At 42.1% G+C, this 20365-nt stretch overlaps 3 protein-coding genes across 11 annotated transcripts in view; all 3 read left to right on the forward strand.

Annotated features, from left to right (window-relative positions):
- The window catches only part of LOC309492321 (calpain-5), a 40873-nt gene extending 32889 nt beyond the window's left edge, over positions 1-7984 (forward strand). For all 9 annotated transcript variants that reach the window (XM_082161237.1, XM_082161241.1, XM_082161239.1 and 6 more), the window contains 7 exons: positions 1728-1805; positions 2866-3325; positions 4390-4512; positions 4973-5169; positions 5353-5471; positions 6461-6597; positions 6682-7984. In XM_082161237.1, the coding sequence (XP_082017363.1) occupies positions 1728-1805; positions 2866-3325; positions 4390-4512; positions 4973-5169; positions 5353-5471; positions 6461-6597; positions 6682-6846 (1279 nt within the window). In that variant the 3' untranslated portion in view covers positions 6847-7984. The remainder of the gene's footprint in view (positions 1-1727; positions 1806-2865; positions 3326-4389; positions 4513-4972; positions 5170-5352; positions 5472-6460; positions 6598-6681) is intronic.
- The window catches only part of LOC309492325 (NACHT, LRR and PYD domains-containing protein 1 homolog), a 48958-nt gene that overhangs the window by 18247 nt on the left and 10346 nt on the right, over positions 1-20365 (forward strand). The window lies entirely within an intron of this gene.
- LOC309492332 (transmembrane protein 272-like) lies at positions 16600-18635 on the forward strand (the record flags this gene model as incomplete). The annotated part of the gene is made up of 4 exons (XM_082161267.1): positions 16600-16681; positions 16770-16820; positions 16912-17118; positions 17990-18635. The coding sequence occupies 4 exons, from the start codon at positions 16600-16602 to the stop codon at positions 18181-18183; spliced, it is 534 nt and encodes a 177-aa protein (XP_082017393.1). The 3' UTR covers positions 18184-18635.

Genomic DNA, 20365 nt, shown 5'->3' on the forward strand with positions numbered 1-20365 from the left:
GGGGTGTTAATACAGTACAGAGCGTTGAAATGCAGAGGTTGTGAGTTTGAGCATGGTTTTAGGATTCAAGTGGGAAAACAAATAAAGGGCCAATGTTGGTCTTTCATTTTAGACTATACGAGAACTCTGGACCTACTGGAAAGTCTTTATTCAAGGGTTAACATGAAAGTCAGGTCTAACATTGGCTGGCCATCTAAATACAAGGTGGGCAATCTGTAGTTTGAGTTTGAGACATGGAAGTTGGGACTGGTGTATTCAAGCTCCATATAGGCCATTTCTGTAATCGACATTTTGGGTTGGCATTCCATATAGTGTTTTGTAATACACCTTTGCAACACTAGGTCCAGTGGCGCAATCGGTTAGTTTGAGCCTCACCCGGAGCATGGTTTTAGGAGGCAAGAAACATGTTTGTAAAACTAAGGTCAAAGACTAACGTGTGAAAATCATAAATATCAGCATTCACCTCAGATTCTATACTTGAATAGAGACATTCCGGTAAGAATATAAATCTAATGAGCCTAATATTGTCTGGCAAACTTCAAATGAGTTGGGGCTTGTGTAATCAAGCATCATAGTTCAAAAGCTAAAATTTTTGAATCAATGACTAGAAGATAACTACACATCAGCTACATAAATTCACCAACTAAGTCAACTGGAGTCTCTCCATTGAGTCTCTCTTCTGACTTCGGTTTGAACATAAAAGGCTAAAAGTGTTTGAAATTTCCAGTGCATGTTAGTGTGAGATAAAAGGCCACAAGCTGTTGAAGCTCCGCCCCCTGTGCCAGGAGCAGCAGCTCATTTGCATTTAAAGGAACAGACACAAAAACTGTGCGTTTTTGCTCACCCTCAAACAACTTTAACATGCTATATAAAAATATCTGTGGGGTATTTTGAGCTAAAACTTCACATACACTAGGGACATCAAAGACTTATTTTACATCTTGTGAAAAGGGCATTATACCACCCCTTTAAGCTAAGTAGCCCACAAACTGAAAGTTTCAGTTTGGCTTTTTCCTATGGTATTCATGAAGCAATACCTCCAGGGGCACAATCAGTCAGCATGTGGTACTTAAAAGGCAGTAAAAAGCAAATCAGTGCCGTGGTTGTGTGTTATGGTTCAAAAAGCATTCAAGCTCAAAAACAGATTAAGGGCTAACATAACTGGCCTTTCATGAAAGACTCTATACTAGAATACAGACATTTTAATATGACAAGAGTTCAAGGGGGTAATGTGAAAAACCCTTCTACCTTTTGTTGGCCATCTTCAATCGAGGCAGACACTCTGTAGCACATGTGCTAATGTTCCAACAAGTGACACTTGGAGGTTCGGCTTCATATTTATATTTAAGCTAAGCCAAGTAATATAATCCATGCCCAGGCTTTTTCCCATGATATTTTGTGACATAATTCTTTGAAAACCACTCCAGTGGTGCAGTCAGTACATGATACTTATAAGGCTGTACAAAGCAGAGCAATGCCGAGGCTGTGAGTTTAAGCCTCACCAGGAATGTAGTTTTTAGGATGTAAGAGACATTCTGGAAAGAAAAGAGTTTAGGATCTAATGCAAAAGACCAGTCTAACATTGACTGACTATCTTCAATTGAAATGGAAAATCTTTAGCGTATGTTGTCGAATGAGACTTTTCGATATTTTACAACTATGATGAAAGTATTTGAGATTTAATGCTTGTGAAATCTTCATTGTGTTCACACTGTTTCCCTTCGCAGGTCTCCACAGTGGCAGCAGCTTAGCCGCAGAGAAAGGGAGAAGATGGGCCTCATTGTCCGAGATGTTGGAGAGTTTTGGTAATGTAAATTAAGCTACAATTAGGGATGTACCGATATGAACATTTTGGCCGAAACCGATAACGATAACCGATAATTCTTTATATGTGATCCTGGACCACAAAACCAGTCACATGGGTCTTTTTTTTTTTTATTGAGATGTATGCATAATAAATATTCCATATATGTATGGTTTGTTGGGATATGACAATATTTGGTCGAGATACAACTATTTGAAAATCTGGAATCTGAGGGTGCAAAAAAATCAAAACATTGAGAAAATCTTCTTTAAAGTTGTCCATTTATGTTCGCGACTGAGCAGCATTCACTCACAAAAATAAATGTTTTATATATTTACGATAGGAAATTTACTAAATATCTTAATGGAACATGATCTTTACTTAATATCCTAATGATTTTTGGCATAAAAGAAAAATCGATCATTTTGACCCATACAATGTATTGTATTGTTGGCTATTGCCACAGATATACCCGTGCGACTTGTGACTGGTTTTGTGATCCAGGGTCACATATTAGAAAGCTGATAACAGATATATTGGCTGATAAATCTAAATTAAAATGTGTATATAATTTTTAAGAGCCTGATTACAAAAACAAAAGTCTCACCATTAAAAGCCACATCCCAAGCACACAAATGTTCTCATTATAATTTTATGTAGCCAATATGACAGACATCGCTGCGCATGTAGTACTGTATTGAAATGTATTTATGTATGTACTGTATTTTCGTTTTTGAAGTGATTCCAATCATATTTCAAGCAATTCAAAGACATCATGGAGAACAGTGCGCATCTGAAGTGTCTCAGGAAATAATCCATTATTTATCAGCTTTAATATATCTGCCAAATTGTATTATTGGGCTGATGATGATAACAGTAAAAATGAAAATGTATCAGCCAATACCGATATATATCGGTGTATATATATTGGCATCTCTAGCTACAATATTTCAATATGTATGTGTATTTGGGGGGGAAAAAAAGTAGTAGAGATAAATTACACACATTATTCTGTTGTGAAACATGTTTTGACTCATTATGACATTTGTCATTTTCTTTAGGATGGAGTTTGAGGACTTCTGCCGTTACTTCACAGACATGGTGGTGTGTAGGTTGGCAGAAAAATCCTTCCTCTGGCCACAGACCCACTGGAGGGAGGTGTGCTGCCACGGGGCCTGGACCTACGCTTCTGGGATCCCACTTCCTTCCTCGTCTTCTTGTCGTCTGAACATCAAGAACCAGAAGCCTTCAGCGGGGCTCCAGTGGTCCAATCAAAGGCCAGCTCAGAGACGAGATAAAAAAGAGCAAAGACTGAGTGAAAGAAAGAAGGAGGGACCAATCCAAGGAGAAAAACAGAAAAAGAAAGAGCGTGCAGAAGTAAAACCAAAGCAAATGAAGGGAGGACGAGAGCGTGTGAATAAACAAGGAGGGGTGGAGATGAGATGGGAGAGGCAACTAGACAGGAGAAGTCGATGTGGAGGATGTATCAATCACAGAGACACGTTTCTACACAACCCCCAGGTGAATAACTCTGGGAATTTCTGAACCAAAATCAAAAGTATATGTATATACAGTATATGGCTAGGTTTATATTTCGGGTTGATGGAAAAGTCCCTTTGAGAAAATGAATCCTGCTAATTTTGCTATAAGTGTCAATTATTGCAGAGCTGAAACAGTCTTTAATGAATCATTCCTGTGGTATCTAAAGCCCTATTCAGATGGGACTTGTTTTCATGGAGGATGTTAGAGAAATTTGTGTTTCATCACAGGCTTATTGTGATTTTAATCCTTTCCGAATCGGCCATGTCTGTTTTTCTCTCTCAACCTCAGCAAAAATTCTAGAGCAAATCACCTACTGTTTTTCGTCAAACCTGCCGAAAGTTTTTGAGTTTTTTGACATACCTGAGCTACCGGTCTCACATGCTTTCATTTTATTTCAATATGACAAATCTATAATGAAATTACAGACATCGGGTGACAAGAATTGCAACTCGGACATCGTTTAGAAAACTAGTCCTGTCCGAATAGGGCTTAGGAGAAGCTGGAAAATGACCTCACTACAATGTATTTAACAAGTCTACATCTATCTCTCTCACCTTTCCCTTGTGACATTTTCTCTCTAGCACTCTTAATCGGTCTCACATGCACTACTTTAAATCCATTGTTATACTGCTCATTTTAGCCTAACTTATACATATATCTATCTGTAAAAATTCTGTTTATAGTAACAGCCATCTGTATATTATATTCAGTACATATCTAGCTGTAAATTCTGTTCACAGTAATAGTTATCTTTATATTATATTCATAGGACAAATCTATCTGTAAATTTTTGTTTATAATAGTATTCAACTCTATATTTATTCAGTACATATCCATGTTCTGCACTTATGGAACCACTGTATATCCTGCACTTGCTGCTATTGCACTTCTGGTTAGACCTAAACTGCATTTCGTTGCCTCGTACCTGTACTTGTGTAATGACAATAAAGTTGAATCTAATCATCTAATCTAATCTAATCAGATATTCCCTAATTTCACATTCACATGCCATTGTCATTCATCACTCTCCATCCCTCTCTTAGTTCATTTTTGAGCTGGTTGGAGACGGGGCAGAGGTGTTGATAAGTCTGCAACAGGAGGACAGGAGGATGAAAAGGAAGGAAGGAAGGGGGGAGAACCTACCAATCGGCTTTGAAGTTCTAAGGGTAAGTGACTGAGTAGTCAGAGATGTACAAAGAACAGATTTTGACTGTGTCTGTTTCACTTATGTGGATTTTGGGGTTGTTTAATTTTGTCAAAAATACAAATTGAGGAATGTAACTAACAGTTATATTATTTGAACTAAATCACAGTTAATCTTTAGACTTTGGTATAAATGTACTTTTATTTGGTCTTCTTTCCGTCCCCCCAGCTAACTAAAATATATTTTAAGAATGTTTTGCTAATGTTCCCATGAAGTTATGTAAATGTTATTTTTGAATGTTTTTTCTTGGTTATGCGACGTCTAAGGAAACTTTACAGGAATGTTACATTTGAATGTTCCCTGAACATTCTTAAAAACCAGATCATTTTGAACGAACATTCTATTAACTTCACTGGATGAACTTTGAGAGAAGTTTGCCAGCACGTTAGCTTCAGTTCTGCCTCTGTTTTTCTTTCCGTCAGGTGGAGGTGAATCGTGTGTGTCGTGTTCAGTGTTTATGTGAGCAGGCTGCTAGCTCTGTGTATATGGACTCCCGTAGCGTCACTTTGCGTGTGACTCTTGGTCCTGGACGCTACGTCATCCTCCCCACTACTTTCCAGCCTGGTGCCACTGGTCGGTTCCTTCTGCGTTTTTTCTCACACTTACACGTGCGTCTCAGGTACAGGAGATTGGGCCACTCTGTGAATCTGCTGTTTTGCATTCAAATAACCTACTTATAAGTAAAAAAGTAGTAGTTGCCTTGTAGTTTTAAGCCGGGCCGTCACTAAAGGTGGTGACGATTCTCAGGCCTCCCATCCCTCACTGTCTCTACCTATTCTTTTATTTTGTCTGCTGTCTTCAGGGAGTTGAAGGAAGAGCGACCTGCTCCTTCAGTTTGGCAGTGTTGTATTCCTGAGCCCAGCGCTGTAACTACAGTCCATCTGCTCAAAGCATCTGTCCTTAGCCATCCCAAACAAACAGGTTCAACAACTCTACAACTCATAAACAATTGACCAATAGAACAACAAACAGGACTATGATTTTAGTGAGAATTTTATGTTTGGGTCCATTCATTTATAAAAAACAGTCTTAGTTCACACTTCTAGTTCGGTTAACTTGGTGCATTTGGTCCGGACCAAAAAAGAAAATGATACATTTAGTCCTGGTTCACTTAGCGTTCACACTGTCATTTTTAACACCGAACCTAAAGATTAAAAAAAGGCTTTTATGACGTATATTTTGCAACAGAAACTTGTCAAACATCCGAAACAATGCTGTGTGCTTGGCTAAATGCGCTGGTATGTGCTTAGCCTGTATATGATGGTATTTTGACCAGCTGAGAAATGTGTATAGGAGTCAAAACAGTGAATTCCTCTGTCACACACACAAACAAAGATCTTCTGCGAGGAGACTCATCTTTTCAGCGTTCTCGCTCCGCTTGTTCGGATGTCAGCGTTCACACTTATTCAAATGAACTGCACTAACAGAGCAATTGCACCAGGGTTTGATTTAATCCAACCAAACATGACAAGTGTGAACACACCCTTAGTTATAACTAATAAAATTAAAAGAGAGCAAATTGGTCTTGAAAATTAAAGAAATAGTCAAGTAGTTGAACATTATGTAAAACATTCTAACAAATAGAAAATTCTGTCATTATTTACTCACATTCATGCTGATTCATGTTGTTTATTATGAAATAATCCCATTTAGGAAAACTGTTTTAATTCATTAATATTTGGGTAATGGGCTCTTTCTGCTTTCACAAAGTTGTTAGCAAGCATATTTTATTGCATGGAAGAAGCACTGTTTCAAATGTAATTATACTCTATAACTTTACACTCTTAGAAAAAAAAGGTTCTATATAAAAACTATATAGAATCTATATAGGGTTCTTTAAAGTTCAGTCAAGAACCCTATGGTTCTATATAGAACCCAATTGAACCCGTTTAAGAGTGTATATATTTCAGCTCCTGATGTGTATGCTGTAATCCGGTGTGAGGAAGACTCTGTCAGGACTAGAATTTTCCAAAAAGATGGAAGCCCTGAATTCAACACCAAAGCCATATTTTACAGCAGGAACCCAAAGTCAAAAATCTCCATTGAGGTCAGATGCTATACTACATTATATATTGATAAAGTTTGTATTACTTGAGGCAAAGGGTAATTGTGTGTGTTGGATTATGCATAGCTGTGGAGAAGGGGCTTGCTGTTGGACTCATTCCTGGGTGGAGCACGACTTCAGACAGGAGGAAATGAACAAGGACAAAACCGAGTGATTGACTTGCAGGGTGGCCAATCACGGGGCTGTGTTTTTGTAGAGATCTCCTCCAGCCAGTGCCTGACAGACCTGTGACTGGCAGGTGTGCTCAAGGTAATGACTGATGATATACCATCAATGAACTGAACAAGACAAACAACTACATTTCATAACTAAACAACAACTAAACTTCAGCACAGAATCCATGGACACCATGAACGTCTTACAGGGACAATCCCCCTCGAGCATCCGTGGATTATGTGCTTTGCTCAAGGATTTGATTTGACTGCACTGACACTATTGGATGAAAACTGAACCGAGCTGGTGAAATGAACTAATTTAATAATTGATGATCGTTCCAACGGAACTAAATCAACATTTTCTGCCAGGGCAGAAAAGTTTACAGATATTTCCTTTAACACCTAAAACACAACACAATGCAATACATAATTCAAAATAGGGGTAAAACACCTGTGGAAAATCAATACGGAAGATTCCTTTATATTAACAGAGAACATTGTGCCCCTTTTCGTAGAGTGCACTAAATATAATTACACTAATCTACTATTCAGTTTGACTGGGTGGTAATGAGCTCTTTAAGGGCTCTACTAACATCTTAAAATGGCCCTTAACATCTCATTTAAATTCTGCAAAACATCTCAATTTAAATCTGTCAATTCAAGTTACTTAATTCAGTTCATGATATACATTGTTTCAACAGAAAATGCTTGTTTAATATTTAAATGAATCTGTGAACTTGCCAAAGCTTGTCGTTTTTGTACTGACTGGAACAGTAATAAATAGTTCAGTCAGTTTTGTTTGTATGTGCGCGCCAGTCTGAATAAACAAAATGATGGCGTTAATGGGAAGACTAATGAAAAAGTAAACAGCTCATCCACTTGGATATCACAGCTTTGTCACATCAAAATCAAACTTGAAACAGCCTGAAAACATGTTGACTGTTTTTTTTTAGTGAGCAATCAGCTTGAGGAAATTAAAGGTAAATCTTCGTGTCTGTGATCAGTGTTTACCGAGCTCGATGACTGATGATCCGAAAATGAGTTGACTATTGAAAAGAAGAGCTAAACATCAATACACAAATAAAATATATTGTTTAAATTGTTTCTGCCTTTAGTTAATATTTTGGAATAAATATACAAATGCTTAAAACACTTACTTGATGGTGTGATGAGATTTATACTTGGTTTTAATAAATAGAACAATAAAAAAAAAATTGGTTTCTTTTTTGATGCAATGTAATTTTTATTTAAAGGTACAATATGCAAGAATTTTGCATTAAAATATCCCATAATCTCAAGGCCAGTGTTATATATTTTGTTAAGTTGATTACTTACAATATCCCAAATGTTTCCAACTATTTTTAAATCGTGAGAAAATTGCGATTTTAACCAAGGAAACGGGGCGTTAGAGCAGGGGGGAGCTGGGAGTCGCCAGTCAATTGCGTCATATCCGCGTTACCCTCGGTTTCCGCTCGTACTGCGTGGAGTCCTGGACAAATGCGGAAGTTGTAGTTGTAGCGTCTATCAAGCAACACACGTAGCTTGTTTCTTGCAGTCGTTATGGAACATAATTATTCTTTACCGATTGCAGCTGGTTCTGTCGACAAAGTAACGTTATGCTTAATTTTATATTTCCTAATGTAGCATTCGGTATGTAAGGGAAGTATTATTGCTTTAGATTTCTGTTTAGTTTATTGACATTGTTTATCACGTCTGGTGTTTATGGCCATGTAAATAAATATAGCATGTGTTATACATAAATATTAATCAGTATTTTGGCAAATGATGTGGGTATGTTCGAATGTACTTTTACAACAATTGTTTAGAACACGTAAAACTGCCCCGCGTTATCACAACAATGAATTCGACATACAGTAACATCTATGATAACCAATGTAGTATTAAACCTTACTTTTCTTGCGGTTAATTCATTTTAATGAAATAAAAGTGTGATGAGGTTCAAGAGTCAGGAAGAAGACAGGGGTCGGCGTGACTGGGACTCGTACTTTATTAAAATAAAGCAAAACAAACAAAAGTCGTGCACAACGCGCATTCACCGTGGCAACCGCGACGGCACAAAACAGTTCAAAAATGAGAGCTCGGATCCACCGGTTTTCTTTCTCTGCGTCCAATTTTCTCTTCAGTCTCTCTCTCGTTCCAGCGCGCGGCTTATAAGCGGTTTCTCCACGCGGATCACTGCAATAAAACACAGGTGTTCGTCATTTGCACTTGACCTACTTGCTCGTCTCTTCTCTCTCCCATTACAGACCGCGCTGAACCCCCGCCCCCCCGCCACACGCCACAAAAAGCATGTCATTATAAAAAAAGAACTTAGCCTCATCCATGAACATGATTTTAGATTCCCGTCTGACTGATTTACATCCACGGTGGAGTTTAAAACGACAGTTCCCATCATTCCACGCTCCTTCACATCGTCATCAAGCTACGCCGTTGTTGTTGTTTGGAATGTAGCGCCCTCTAGCGGCCAAAAAGTCTTGCATATTGTACCTTTAACCAGAAGAATGTAACAACATTAAGTTTAACTAGGACATGAATTTACATTTGATTTGTTCTAAACAAACTGAGTACCTCCTCGTTTCAGAACACCACTGGTATGTGTGTTTGTGTGTGTGTGTGTGCACGGCCCTGGCAAATACTATGATGTGGGGACATGTTTGGCCCCAATGAGAAAAACAGCTTATAAATAATACAGAATTCTGTTTGTTTGTTTTTTTTTATGTAAAAATGGAGAAAGTTTTCTGTGATGGGTAGGTTTAGAGGTAGAATATACAGTTTGTACAGTATAAAAATCATTGAAAGTCCGCATAAAACATGGAAACCCAACGTCTGTGTGTGTTTGCCAAGGCCGTACAGAGCCCTGGGCCTAAAATGAAACATCAAGAAGACCCAGGTTCTACACCAGTCTCAGGAGAAGAGTCTTCGTAGTCCGTGACCAAACAGCCCAATCAAAACTCCTGGTTTACAGAGCCTTTGTCCTCCCCATCCTGCTGTATGGAGTCGAGTCATGGACCATCTACAGCCATGGAACAATACCATCAAAGATCCTTACGAAAGATTCTGAGGATCAGCCGGGAGGACAGACGCACCAACATCAGCGTCTTGGAGGAAGCCAACATGAGACGTCTATGCATCACCACTACAATAATGCAGTACCAACGTCGATGGACAAGCCATGTCATCCGCATATCCAATGCACGTCTTCCCAAACAGTACTCCCAGCTGAAGGAAGGTCGTCGAGCCACAGGAGGGCAAAAGAAACATTACAAGGACAATATCAAGGCCATTCTGATGAAATTCCATAACACATCGACCAACTGGGAACACATTGCACTGGATTGAAGCTCCTTTAAGAAATCCGTGCATGAAGGTGAACGATGACCACTTTCCCCAGCCCACACTGCACTAAAGTATGTGGATCGCGGATTGGCCTCTACAGCCATCTGAAGACCCACAGGTAGACCCAACGGAGAGGACAGTCATACTCGCCTCGAGTGACCAGCAATGATGATGATGGGTGAGTGGAATTCTTGAACACATGAACTGAAAACAAGGCCAAAGCAATGAAACCGTTTTATAGTTATTTTATATGTAAAAGAATAGTGTTATGGGAAGCGTGTGTACAGTAGATAATCCACCAAGAGAGAGATGCGTGACGCAGAACGAACAGGAACCATTAAGCACTACACACAAGAATATAACATTAACATAGGACAAGGAGCTGAGGAAAACTAGTCTTAAAGAAGGGGATATAATCAACAGAACAGGGAACAGGTGAGTAACTTAATCATAAACCATTAGAAACAAACAAGGAACTAGAACTCCGGCCTTGTCCACACTAATATCTTTTCATTTGAAAATGCATATTTTTCTCTCCATTTTGGCCTTACGTTCACACTGAGACAGAGTTTTTATTAATGAAAACAAAGCTTTTTGAAAACACTCTCCAAAGGGGATAAATTTGAAAATGCCATTTTCGCGGTGTTGTGTGGACTGTGAAACCGGAGGTATTTGAAAACGGGGATGCATGTTTACATTTACATTTACATTTATTCATTTAGCTGACGCTTATATCCGAAGCGACTTACAATTGCTATATATGTCAGAGGTCGCACGCCTCTGGAGCAACTAGGGGTTAAGTGTCTTGCTCAGGGACACATTGGTGTCTCACAGTGGATTCGAACCCGGGTCTCTCACACCAAAGGCATGTGTCTTATCCATTGCGCCACAACCACCCCTTTGTTTAGTTATGTGACGCATATTGTACCAATAGATATTCATGTTTATACAAGTATTGTGCCTGTTATGTTCTATTCACTTTCACACAGTTTCTAAAATATGTTCCTTTGCACACTTCATATCACAGTCCTGCAAAGATGACAGAAAATTCACTCGCATTTGCTGTCCTGCGGCAATACATGAGAGCAGTCGCGTTTTAGACCAAATATAAAATGTTGAGTGAGTGCGACCTGGAAACATCAGTGAGTCGCGAGACATTTTGCTAAATAAAATGATCCTGCAAGAAGAATTGCTTGATAACTTAATTATGTTTTGTTCTGTCTGTATCATCTCAGTGAGCTTTTGTGAGGGTTTACACATGCGCTGTAAGGTGAATTTGAAATGAAATGAACGTTTCAGTGTGGATGAGAATCTTTTGGAAACCGCTAGTGTGGACGGAAAGCATTTTGAAACAAAAACGTACTCGGTTACCTAACGTAACCTCTGTTCTCTCTAGAGAGGGAACGAGTATTGCGTAAGTTTAGTTTACGCTACGGGTAAAGTCATCTTTTCTCGAGATATGAAGCAAAAAATTATCCTTAATTTTTATATCTTGTCAACGCAGTGCGGCAGCAAGCAGACCTAGAGCGGGCAGTCTAGCGTGCTCATAGGCTGCTCTGCGGCAACTGCAGCAGCCTATCACTGAGCCCTTGGCGTGACGTCACGCCCAATGAGCGCGAGCAGCGCGCCTACGCGTCACGGCCCGAGGCGGGGCGTGGCAGAGGGTATAAATATGGGCTGAGAGGCTGCTTTCACTGGTTTTTGTCGCAGAAGCGAGTGAGCTCGTGGCGCGAGCACGGCGGGTTACGCAATACTCGTTCCCTCTCTAGAGAGAACAGAGGTTACGTTAGGTAACCGAGTACGTTCTCTTACGAGAGGTTCTCTCGTATTGCGTAAGTTTAGCTTACGCTACGGGAACTCCCTTGTCAACGCCGTGCGCGCCCGGCATCCACTGAATGAGTCCCAGGGAAGCCCGGGGAACACGAGAGTGTGAGCCAGGCGGCCAATGATATGGCTAGCGCAAGTACATAAGCACATAGTAGGGGGAACAGAACGGCGCGGCCGGTCTGACTAACCAACCCTTATATTGTACAGCTCAACCAGGAGGGCTAAATCAAACAGCAGTAGCCCGCGCACAGAAGTGGGCCGGCCTACGCGAGATTCAGACTGATAAAAGTTTAGCCTGCAGGGCGGGAACTTCTAGATTGTAAAATCTAACGAATGTAGACGGGGAGGCCCAGCCCGCCGCCGTACAAATGTCGTGAATAGAAATTCCGCTAGTCCAAGCCCATGACGAGGCCATGCCTCTAGTAGAGTGGGCTCTGATGCCCAAAGGGCATTGCAGGTCTTTAGACGCATAAGCAGCTGCAATAGCGTCCACTATCCATCTGGACAGAGTGTGTTTCGAGGCGGCGAGACCCTTGGTGCGCCCACCAAACGAAACGAAAAGCTGCTCCGAGCGCCTCATGGCGGCGGAGCGCGTAATGTAATTTCTCAGCGCTCTGACAGGGTAAAGGAGATTACTGTCAACTTCGCTGCCGGTAGCCGGCAAAGCTGAGAGAGAAATGACCTGTGCTCTGAAGGGTGTGCCCAACACTTTGGGGACATAACCGTGTCTCGGTTTGAGAATGACTTTAGAGTCATTAGGTCCGAACTCGAGACATGCCGCGTTAACTGATAACGCATGCAGGTCACCCACACGTTTGACTGAAGACAGGGCTATCAGAAAAACGGTTTTGAGCGTGAGGTATTTCATATCCACAGTTTCCATGGGTTCAAAGGGATGCGCTTTCATGGCCTCTAAGACCAGGGAAAGATCCCAAATAGGAACCGAGGGGGGTCGCGGGGGGTTCATCCTCCTAGCTCCTCTAAGGAAGCGGATAATGAACTCATTCCTCCCTAATGCGCGGCCCAGCGCCGAGTCGGAAAAAGCTGATATGGCCGCAACATATACTTTGAGCGTGGAGGGGGACCTGCCCATGTCCAACAGCTCTTGGAGGAAACAAAGCACACGCGACACCTCACATGTTTGTGGATCCAGCCTTAGGGCTTACATATGCAACACGGCCAGTGTAAGGGAGCTTTAGAGGATCTGCGTCCCGGGATAACTGTGTGACAGAGCGGGCAGTGGGTAGGTGTGGGCACGGAAGAGCGGGCACATTCTCTACCTTTAGCACTCGAGCGGCGCGTGCCCGCTTTATGAGAGTGCGCTCTGTGAGCGTTACCGGGGAGATCGTGTTTGTGTGTAGTGGTGAGCACTGGGGCGTGGGCACAAATTCTACACTCATGACACCTTCGGCGTGAGCCGGAAAACCCGAAACCATACTCTTTATGAGATTTCTCTGGGTCGCCGTGAAAACGGCGTTTGTGTGCAGGCGAGAGAGTTGTATTACTGGCTCGTTGGCTGCGATGTAAGCTGCTGCAGTAGCCTTTTCTAAGGGGACTGGCAGAGCTGGGCGCTTTGATGGCGGTCCGGCCGCAGCGGGACTCAGCCATCTTTTCCTCCTTGCAGCCGCTAGGAGGACTTCGCGGGCTCAGGCTTGAGCGTCACCTTGGGCCGGGGTCCCCGGGGGGGAGGCGGTTTGTGACGGCTGTTTGAGCGCGACCTAGGGCGGCCGCCCTGTCGTCGCTGCGAAGACGGAGGCTGGGCAGAGCGCTGAGAAGAGTTCCGTGCAGGAGGCTGCTGAGAGCGGCCTGCAGAAGAGCTCGAGCGGCGGGGCAGGAAGAGATTCATCGCCTGCGACGCCTTCTGCACCTCCGAGAAGCGATCGACGATCCCGGCGACCGCTGGGCCGAACAGGCCGGTGGGAGAGAGCGGTGCGTTGAGGAACACTGAACGCTCGGATTCGCTCATATCCGCCAACGTCAACCAAAGGTGCCTTTCGGTGACGGTGAGCGAGGCCATAGATCTCCCGATGGCTTGTGCAGCGGACTTTGTGGCGCGAAGGGAGAGGTCCGTCGCGCTACGCAGGTCCGTGAGAACGGCGCGATCCGGGCCTTTCTCGTCCAGCTCTCGGAGGAGATCGGCTTGGAGGATCTGGAGCACAGCCATTGAATGCAGGGCGGAAGCAGCCTGGCCGGCGGCGGAGAAGGCGCGGCCGACGAGTGCTGATGTGGTCCTGCAGGCCTTGGACGGCAGGGCAGACTTTGAGCGCCATCTGGCGGATGGCGGGCAAAGGTGCGTTGCCACAGCATCTTCCACCGGGGGAATTTGAGTATATCCCTTCTCGGCGGCCCCGTCCACTTGGGAGAGGGTCGAGGAGACCGGTGAGCGGAGTCTAGCGGAGAATGGGGCGTTCCACGACTTAGAGAGCTCAGTGTGGAGCTCAGGCAGGAAGGGTGCTGACCTAGAGGCAGGCGCTGGGCGGCGGCTAGGCAGAAAACACCCGTCAAGTCGATTAGGCGCGGGCGCCCTCGGTGGGGACCAGTCGAGTCCCAATTGTTCGACCGCTTTGGTGAGGAGGCGGAGCAGTTCCGCGTCGACACTGGCGCGGGACCGGCTAGACTCCTGTGCAGAGGAGGTGGAGCGGAGAGATCCAGACCACTCCTCGCTGTCCGAGGCCAGGATAGAGCAGCTGTCCGTTAAAACAGCGTCGTCCGCTTCATCCCCCGAGGCGACGGCAGTGCGGGCAAAGGCCGGCCGCTGCGCGTCGGGAAGGGGGGGAGGAGATGGAGATAGCGAGGCTCGCGGGAGGGGCTCCGGCGAGCGCTCAGCTGCTGCTGCGGGTTCCGGTGGCCTCTGAGAGCGGCGCTTCTTCTTGCGCGGCCCGGTGGAGGCAGACGGTGAGACAGCTGGAGCGTCGAACAAGGCGAGTCGAGCCCGCAGGGTCGACATCGGCAGTTCTTCGCACATTTCACAGCCGCCCGCCGCGAGGGCGAGGGCGGCGTGGTCCGGTCCCAGGCAGAGAGTGCAGATAACGTGGCGGTCTCTGTCGCTGAGCGGAGCTTTACATGAAATACAATGCATTATTGAAAAGGATATGTTTCGCCGGATAGCGAAGCAGGCAGGGATAGCTGAAGGCGGCGAAGGCGGCCGGCTTCCTCAGGCAGAATCCTCGGCTTGCAAAGCGCTGGTTTCAACGGCGGCTTCCTCAGAGATCAGCGATGCCTAGAGCTTCGCTGAAGAGACAAAAATCAGTGAAAGCAGCCTCTCAGCCCATATTTATACCCTCTGCCACACCCCGCCTCGGGCCGTGACGCGTAGGCGCGCTGCTCGCGCTCATTGGGCGTGACGTCACGCCAAGGGCTCAGTGATAGGCTGCTGCAGTTGCCGCAGAGCAGCCTATGAGCACGCTAGACTGCCCGCTCTAGGTCTGCTTGCTGCCGCACTGCGTTGACAAGATATAAAAATTAAGGATAATTTTTTGCTTCATATCTCGAGAAAAGATGACTTTACCCGTAGCGTAAGCTAAACTTGCGCAATACGAGAGAACCTCTCGTAAGAGAACTCTGTTTTCAAATCTATCCGGATTAATGTAGACGTAGCCAGAACATGGAAAACCAAATAAAACACAATGAAATTAAACATAACCCTTACCTTACACATAGTTCACCCAAAAATGAAAACTGTCATCGTTTACATTTTACCCATAGTTTACATTTTCATGTCGTTCCAAACCTGTACGACTTCTTTTTTTTCTGTGGAACATAAAATAAGATATTTTTAGCAATGTCTCAGTGGGTTTTTTGTCCATGAGGTCCAGTGTTGTTTTGGACTCCACTGACTTTCATTTTATGGGGACATTTTTTTTAAACTTTCCAAATCTCTTCGTCTTCTCTCAAGTAAATGTATGTTGTTTAAAGCATGTTTAGATTTAGTTTTGCTATATTGGAAAATGTTAATTAAGAAAATGACTAGCCATAGCTGCTCGTCAAAAATTGGATGGCAAACAAGTTTGAATGATTTTGACCATCTAGATTTGAATCACTTAAACAAACAAGATCTACCAAGACCTATCTAACTATCTTTGAGTTACTTATTCTATCTTTGAGGTAAGAGGCCAACCACTGCTTATTGAATACATTCCAGCATTATGCTTGTCATGTTTGTCATTTTGTTCACACAGCAAAAACCAGTTTATCTTGAAATGTTACATCTGAAAAAAGAAAAAAAAAGGATGTTGAAAGCTTCTAAACCAGAGAGTATAAAACCTCATGAAGAATCATTTCAGGCTGTTTCTAATCCCGGAGTGTGTCAGGTAAAGACTTTCTAGAAGCAGAACTTCAGGTAAGCATTTTTGAGCAAAGTATCACTTATGTGTACGAGGTATGTCTGTCAGTGTATTTACAGACTCAAACAAAATCGTATTTGTTAATGTAGTGGAATTAAATTGATCAATACTGCAGTTGTACTGTCCAATATTTCAATATACTCAATGCTAACTCAAACCAATATTATCTTTACACTTTACTTGATGTAAATTTTGTTAAGGAAACAGATAGATGATCATACAAATTCATTTATTAAAGTCATTAGAGCATAATGATTTATTAACTGCTTTCACAGACAGCTAATGTTGGGTTGTGATGTTGTATGCTTTCCATAGGAACCATGGATCCAAAGGAAATGTTGAATTACGTGAAATCTCCTCCAAAAACTAGTACAGCTTGCCTTGGTATGAGAGTTTTACAATTGTTACTTCTGCACTTAATGAACATAAAGTATACTGACTCTAGCTAATTTTGGACTGATTTGTATTTCAGTGATTTCAAAACTACTTTTACTGGCTATTCCCATTGCTCAGATTGCAATAGGTGCGTTGCAGTGAATGTGAGTACTGTATTTTTTTCCTTTCCTATACCTTCAGTTATTTAAGGTGCTGTTGTGTTTCCTATATCATCACAGGTGCCGTTTATCTCAAAGACTGTCCCCAGCAGCACTATATCCCAGTCTATGTGCTGGTATGTGGAGTGTTTAGTATGTTTCTGGCTTTGCTGTCTTGTCTTCCCTGTGCCAGGGAGACGGAGGAGGGAGATCATACTTCACTCAGCCTCGCCTGCTCTGTGTGGAACGTTCTGGTTTCTACCTTCTTGTTCTGCTGGCTGATAAGTGGTAAGATTGGGTGGCGTATGTGGGAGGAAGAGGTCATTTAATGTGTTCATAGGTCTCTGAAAGCTTCTGTGCATCGTTCAGTTAATCCATTACAAAGACACTTGGCAAACAAATTCTGTGCATGGAAAACACTGTCAATGTGCTTTTGTGTGTGGGTCTGCCTGAAATTTGGGTTTGAATATGAACTTTTGTTCTGTAAAATATCTCAGACAATGTCTGTTTAAAAGGCTATGTTGCAAAAAAAACAAAACTGTTTTTTTATAGATTTGAATTTTTACTTTAACAATTAAAGTCTTTAATAAAGACTTTAACAATTAACATTGATTAACTTAAAGGGGCTATATGTAAGAATGTTCATGTCTTAATCGTTTTTTTTTTTTTATTGCCAATGTGTGAATATCTTGTAACAAAACTTGAAAAACGAGACCTTCCCCAACTTTCAAGGTTGTCTATGAAACCCTGTATACTGATTTTTATGTGAAGGACTCGGGAGTTTTTTCCCGGGGAAATCAAAAGGATGTGACGTTTACGCTCCCGAGAGCCTCTCTTCCGTTCAATGACACATGAAGCGAATGCTTATACAATGTTCAGGATAATGCTGAAAGAGCCATTCTGTACAGTAATATCAATGTGTTATTCAAAGAAAAGTGATTAATTCAAACTATAGTCTCACAATACCAGATCTATATAGTCTATAGTCTCAAATATACTTCATAATCAAACTATCATAACTGTGTTATTTTAATTACCTCATCTATTGTCATGATGCCGATGAATTGCAGAGATAGCCAACGTTATCAAATTATAAAAAATAAATTATATTTCTGAAATAATATATATATATAATTTTTATTTATTTATTTTTTAACAGGCAGTGTGTGGATTTACTCTATTTACCCTCCTAACTACAACCAAACCGTGGCTGGAGATCCCTACTGTAATAAGACCCTCTACTTGTTTGCATTCTGGACCACCACTCTGGGATACATTCTGTTAGGGTTGGGGCTGTTGATCGGATGCTGTTTTTGTATCTGTACTTGCATTTGTGCAGTTGCAAAAAATTAGCAAAAGCTCTGTGGGTCATCTTAAAGGTGCAGTAAGCGATATCTGAGAAACTGTTGATATTTTAAATCAGCCCAAACAAACACACCCCTCACTTCATTGCTACACACCCAAAATGCACACGCAATGTAAGAGTGGATGTCTCTCTCTCATAGCTGAAGCGAAGAAAAATAATGCTTTGCGAAAGTGGCGTCTCCAGTGCAGGAAAGCTTTTCTAATATTAACGCAGGTCCTAAAGCTCTTACATGATCATAACCCTTCTTTTCCCAGTGATATTCCTTTGAGCTTTCCTCTTTTGTAATGTCTCTTTCTACAGTCTTTCTTCAAATCTCCCTCTTCCTCACTCTCTCTCTCCTCCCCCCTCATGAGTGGACACGCCCCCTACTGCTGATTGGCTCACTCTCTCTCTCCCCTCCCCCTCATGAGTGGACACGCCCCCTACTGCTGATTGTCTCTCTCTCTCTCTCTCTCTCCTCCCCCATCATGAGTTGACATGCCCCCTACTGCTGATTGGCTCACTCTCTCTCTCCCCTCCCCCTCATGAGTGGACACGCCCCCTACTGCTGATTGTCTCTCTCTCTCTCTCTCTCTCCTCCCCCATCATGAGTTGACATGCACAAATGTGTTGTGCTGCTCGGTCCGATCCGCTTTCTCAGAAATTGCTTACTGCACCTTTAATAGATATTGATGACAGGGTTCTTGATGGTTTGGGTAATAAACTCAAATGAACTTTGTGTATTAAGTAACATATTTAAAACAAATATTGAATTGTATTTGAAATAATTTGGTTTTGCAAACATTGTAAGAATTGACAGTAAAAAGAGAATTAATGTTATTGTCTTTTTTTGCTTACAAATGAATGGTGATTTTAAATAATAATAATAATCTAAAATTAAATCTCCTTAATACCTTAACTATTTTGAAACAGGATATTCTTTGAGCTACTAGTTTCAACCAAGTAACATCATCTTTATAAAACACTATATTTTAGCCACCCATACAGAAAGTGTTTTTTTATTATTCTGTTCAATTTTACAAAAATAACATGGAAACAGAGAGAAAGAGTGGTTAAGAAAACAAATATGTGAAAAATGCATCGCAGTCTCAGTTCAACAGTTATAACTCATGTGCAGAGCTTTATTGTCATAAAAGAATCCAGTCACTGACATTATCAAACCAGAAAAAAATTAACATAATTGCACAGAACTGCATTACAAACCAACAAGACTCAATCAACTGTCTTTAAACAACTGAACAGGGAATGAATAACAAGTGAACTCAATGGAGAGCGAGAAACAGTTCAATATACAAGGAGACAATGACCTCTGGCGTTCAGGCAGTGACATGACAGCCTCCTTAGTCCTTTGCTACACAGTTTAGCGAATTATTTCCTTTGCTAGGCTATATGTTGTTTTTTAATATTCAAAAAGAGAGGATTTTGTAATTAAATTTTGTAATTGCCATCTGAACATATTTTTTTGGTCTTAACAGTATAATAAAGCCACCCAATTCTAATAGGCTACTTGAGAGATTAACAGCGATAGACATAACCTGGCTAAAAATCAACAAGTAAAACTGATAGGCGAGTAACCTTCATTATTATAAATTTAAACTTAAACATTATTTAAGTTGAAGTTCAGTAAGGGTCATCATAAGACAATATTGTGCCATATGCAAGCTGTAGACCGACATGTGCTTCCCTCTGCAAATGTAATTTCTCATATACTGAGGAGAAAGCAGAATAATAGACTTGAAAAATGTTGTCACGTTGGAAAAGACTTGCATAATATTTACATAATATTTTTAAAGGGATACTTCACCTCTGGAAAGATGAATGTGTATTTAAAATAGGTCATTTATGTAGAAGAAATGTGAAATTATTTTTGAATTTGGAGCTTTCTAGACTGAGAAAAGCCAGAAAATGTATTTTTGGCTTATGTGGATGAAAGACAACAACTCCCAGAATGCACTTGCTTCGCTGCCCTAGGAGGCCACTCCCAAGCCACGCCTACCGGTAAGAGAGCGCAGATGAAAACAACAAGGTTAGGCTACTAGTGAGTCTCCGTGAGGAGTTTGCCCGGGATTTCGAGATTGGCCAAAATGTCCGGGATTCGGCTTTTGCGTTTTTCGCCATTCATTATGTTTACTGTGGCGAGCAGGACGAGGCTGAGGGGCGCGGGAGAAC

Source organism: Leuciscus leuciscus (genome assembly GCF_965113295.1).
Source record: "Leuciscus leuciscus genome assembly, chromosome: 2".
NCBI lineage: Eukaryota > Metazoa > Chordata > Actinopteri > Cypriniformes > Leuciscidae > Leuciscus > Leuciscus leuciscus.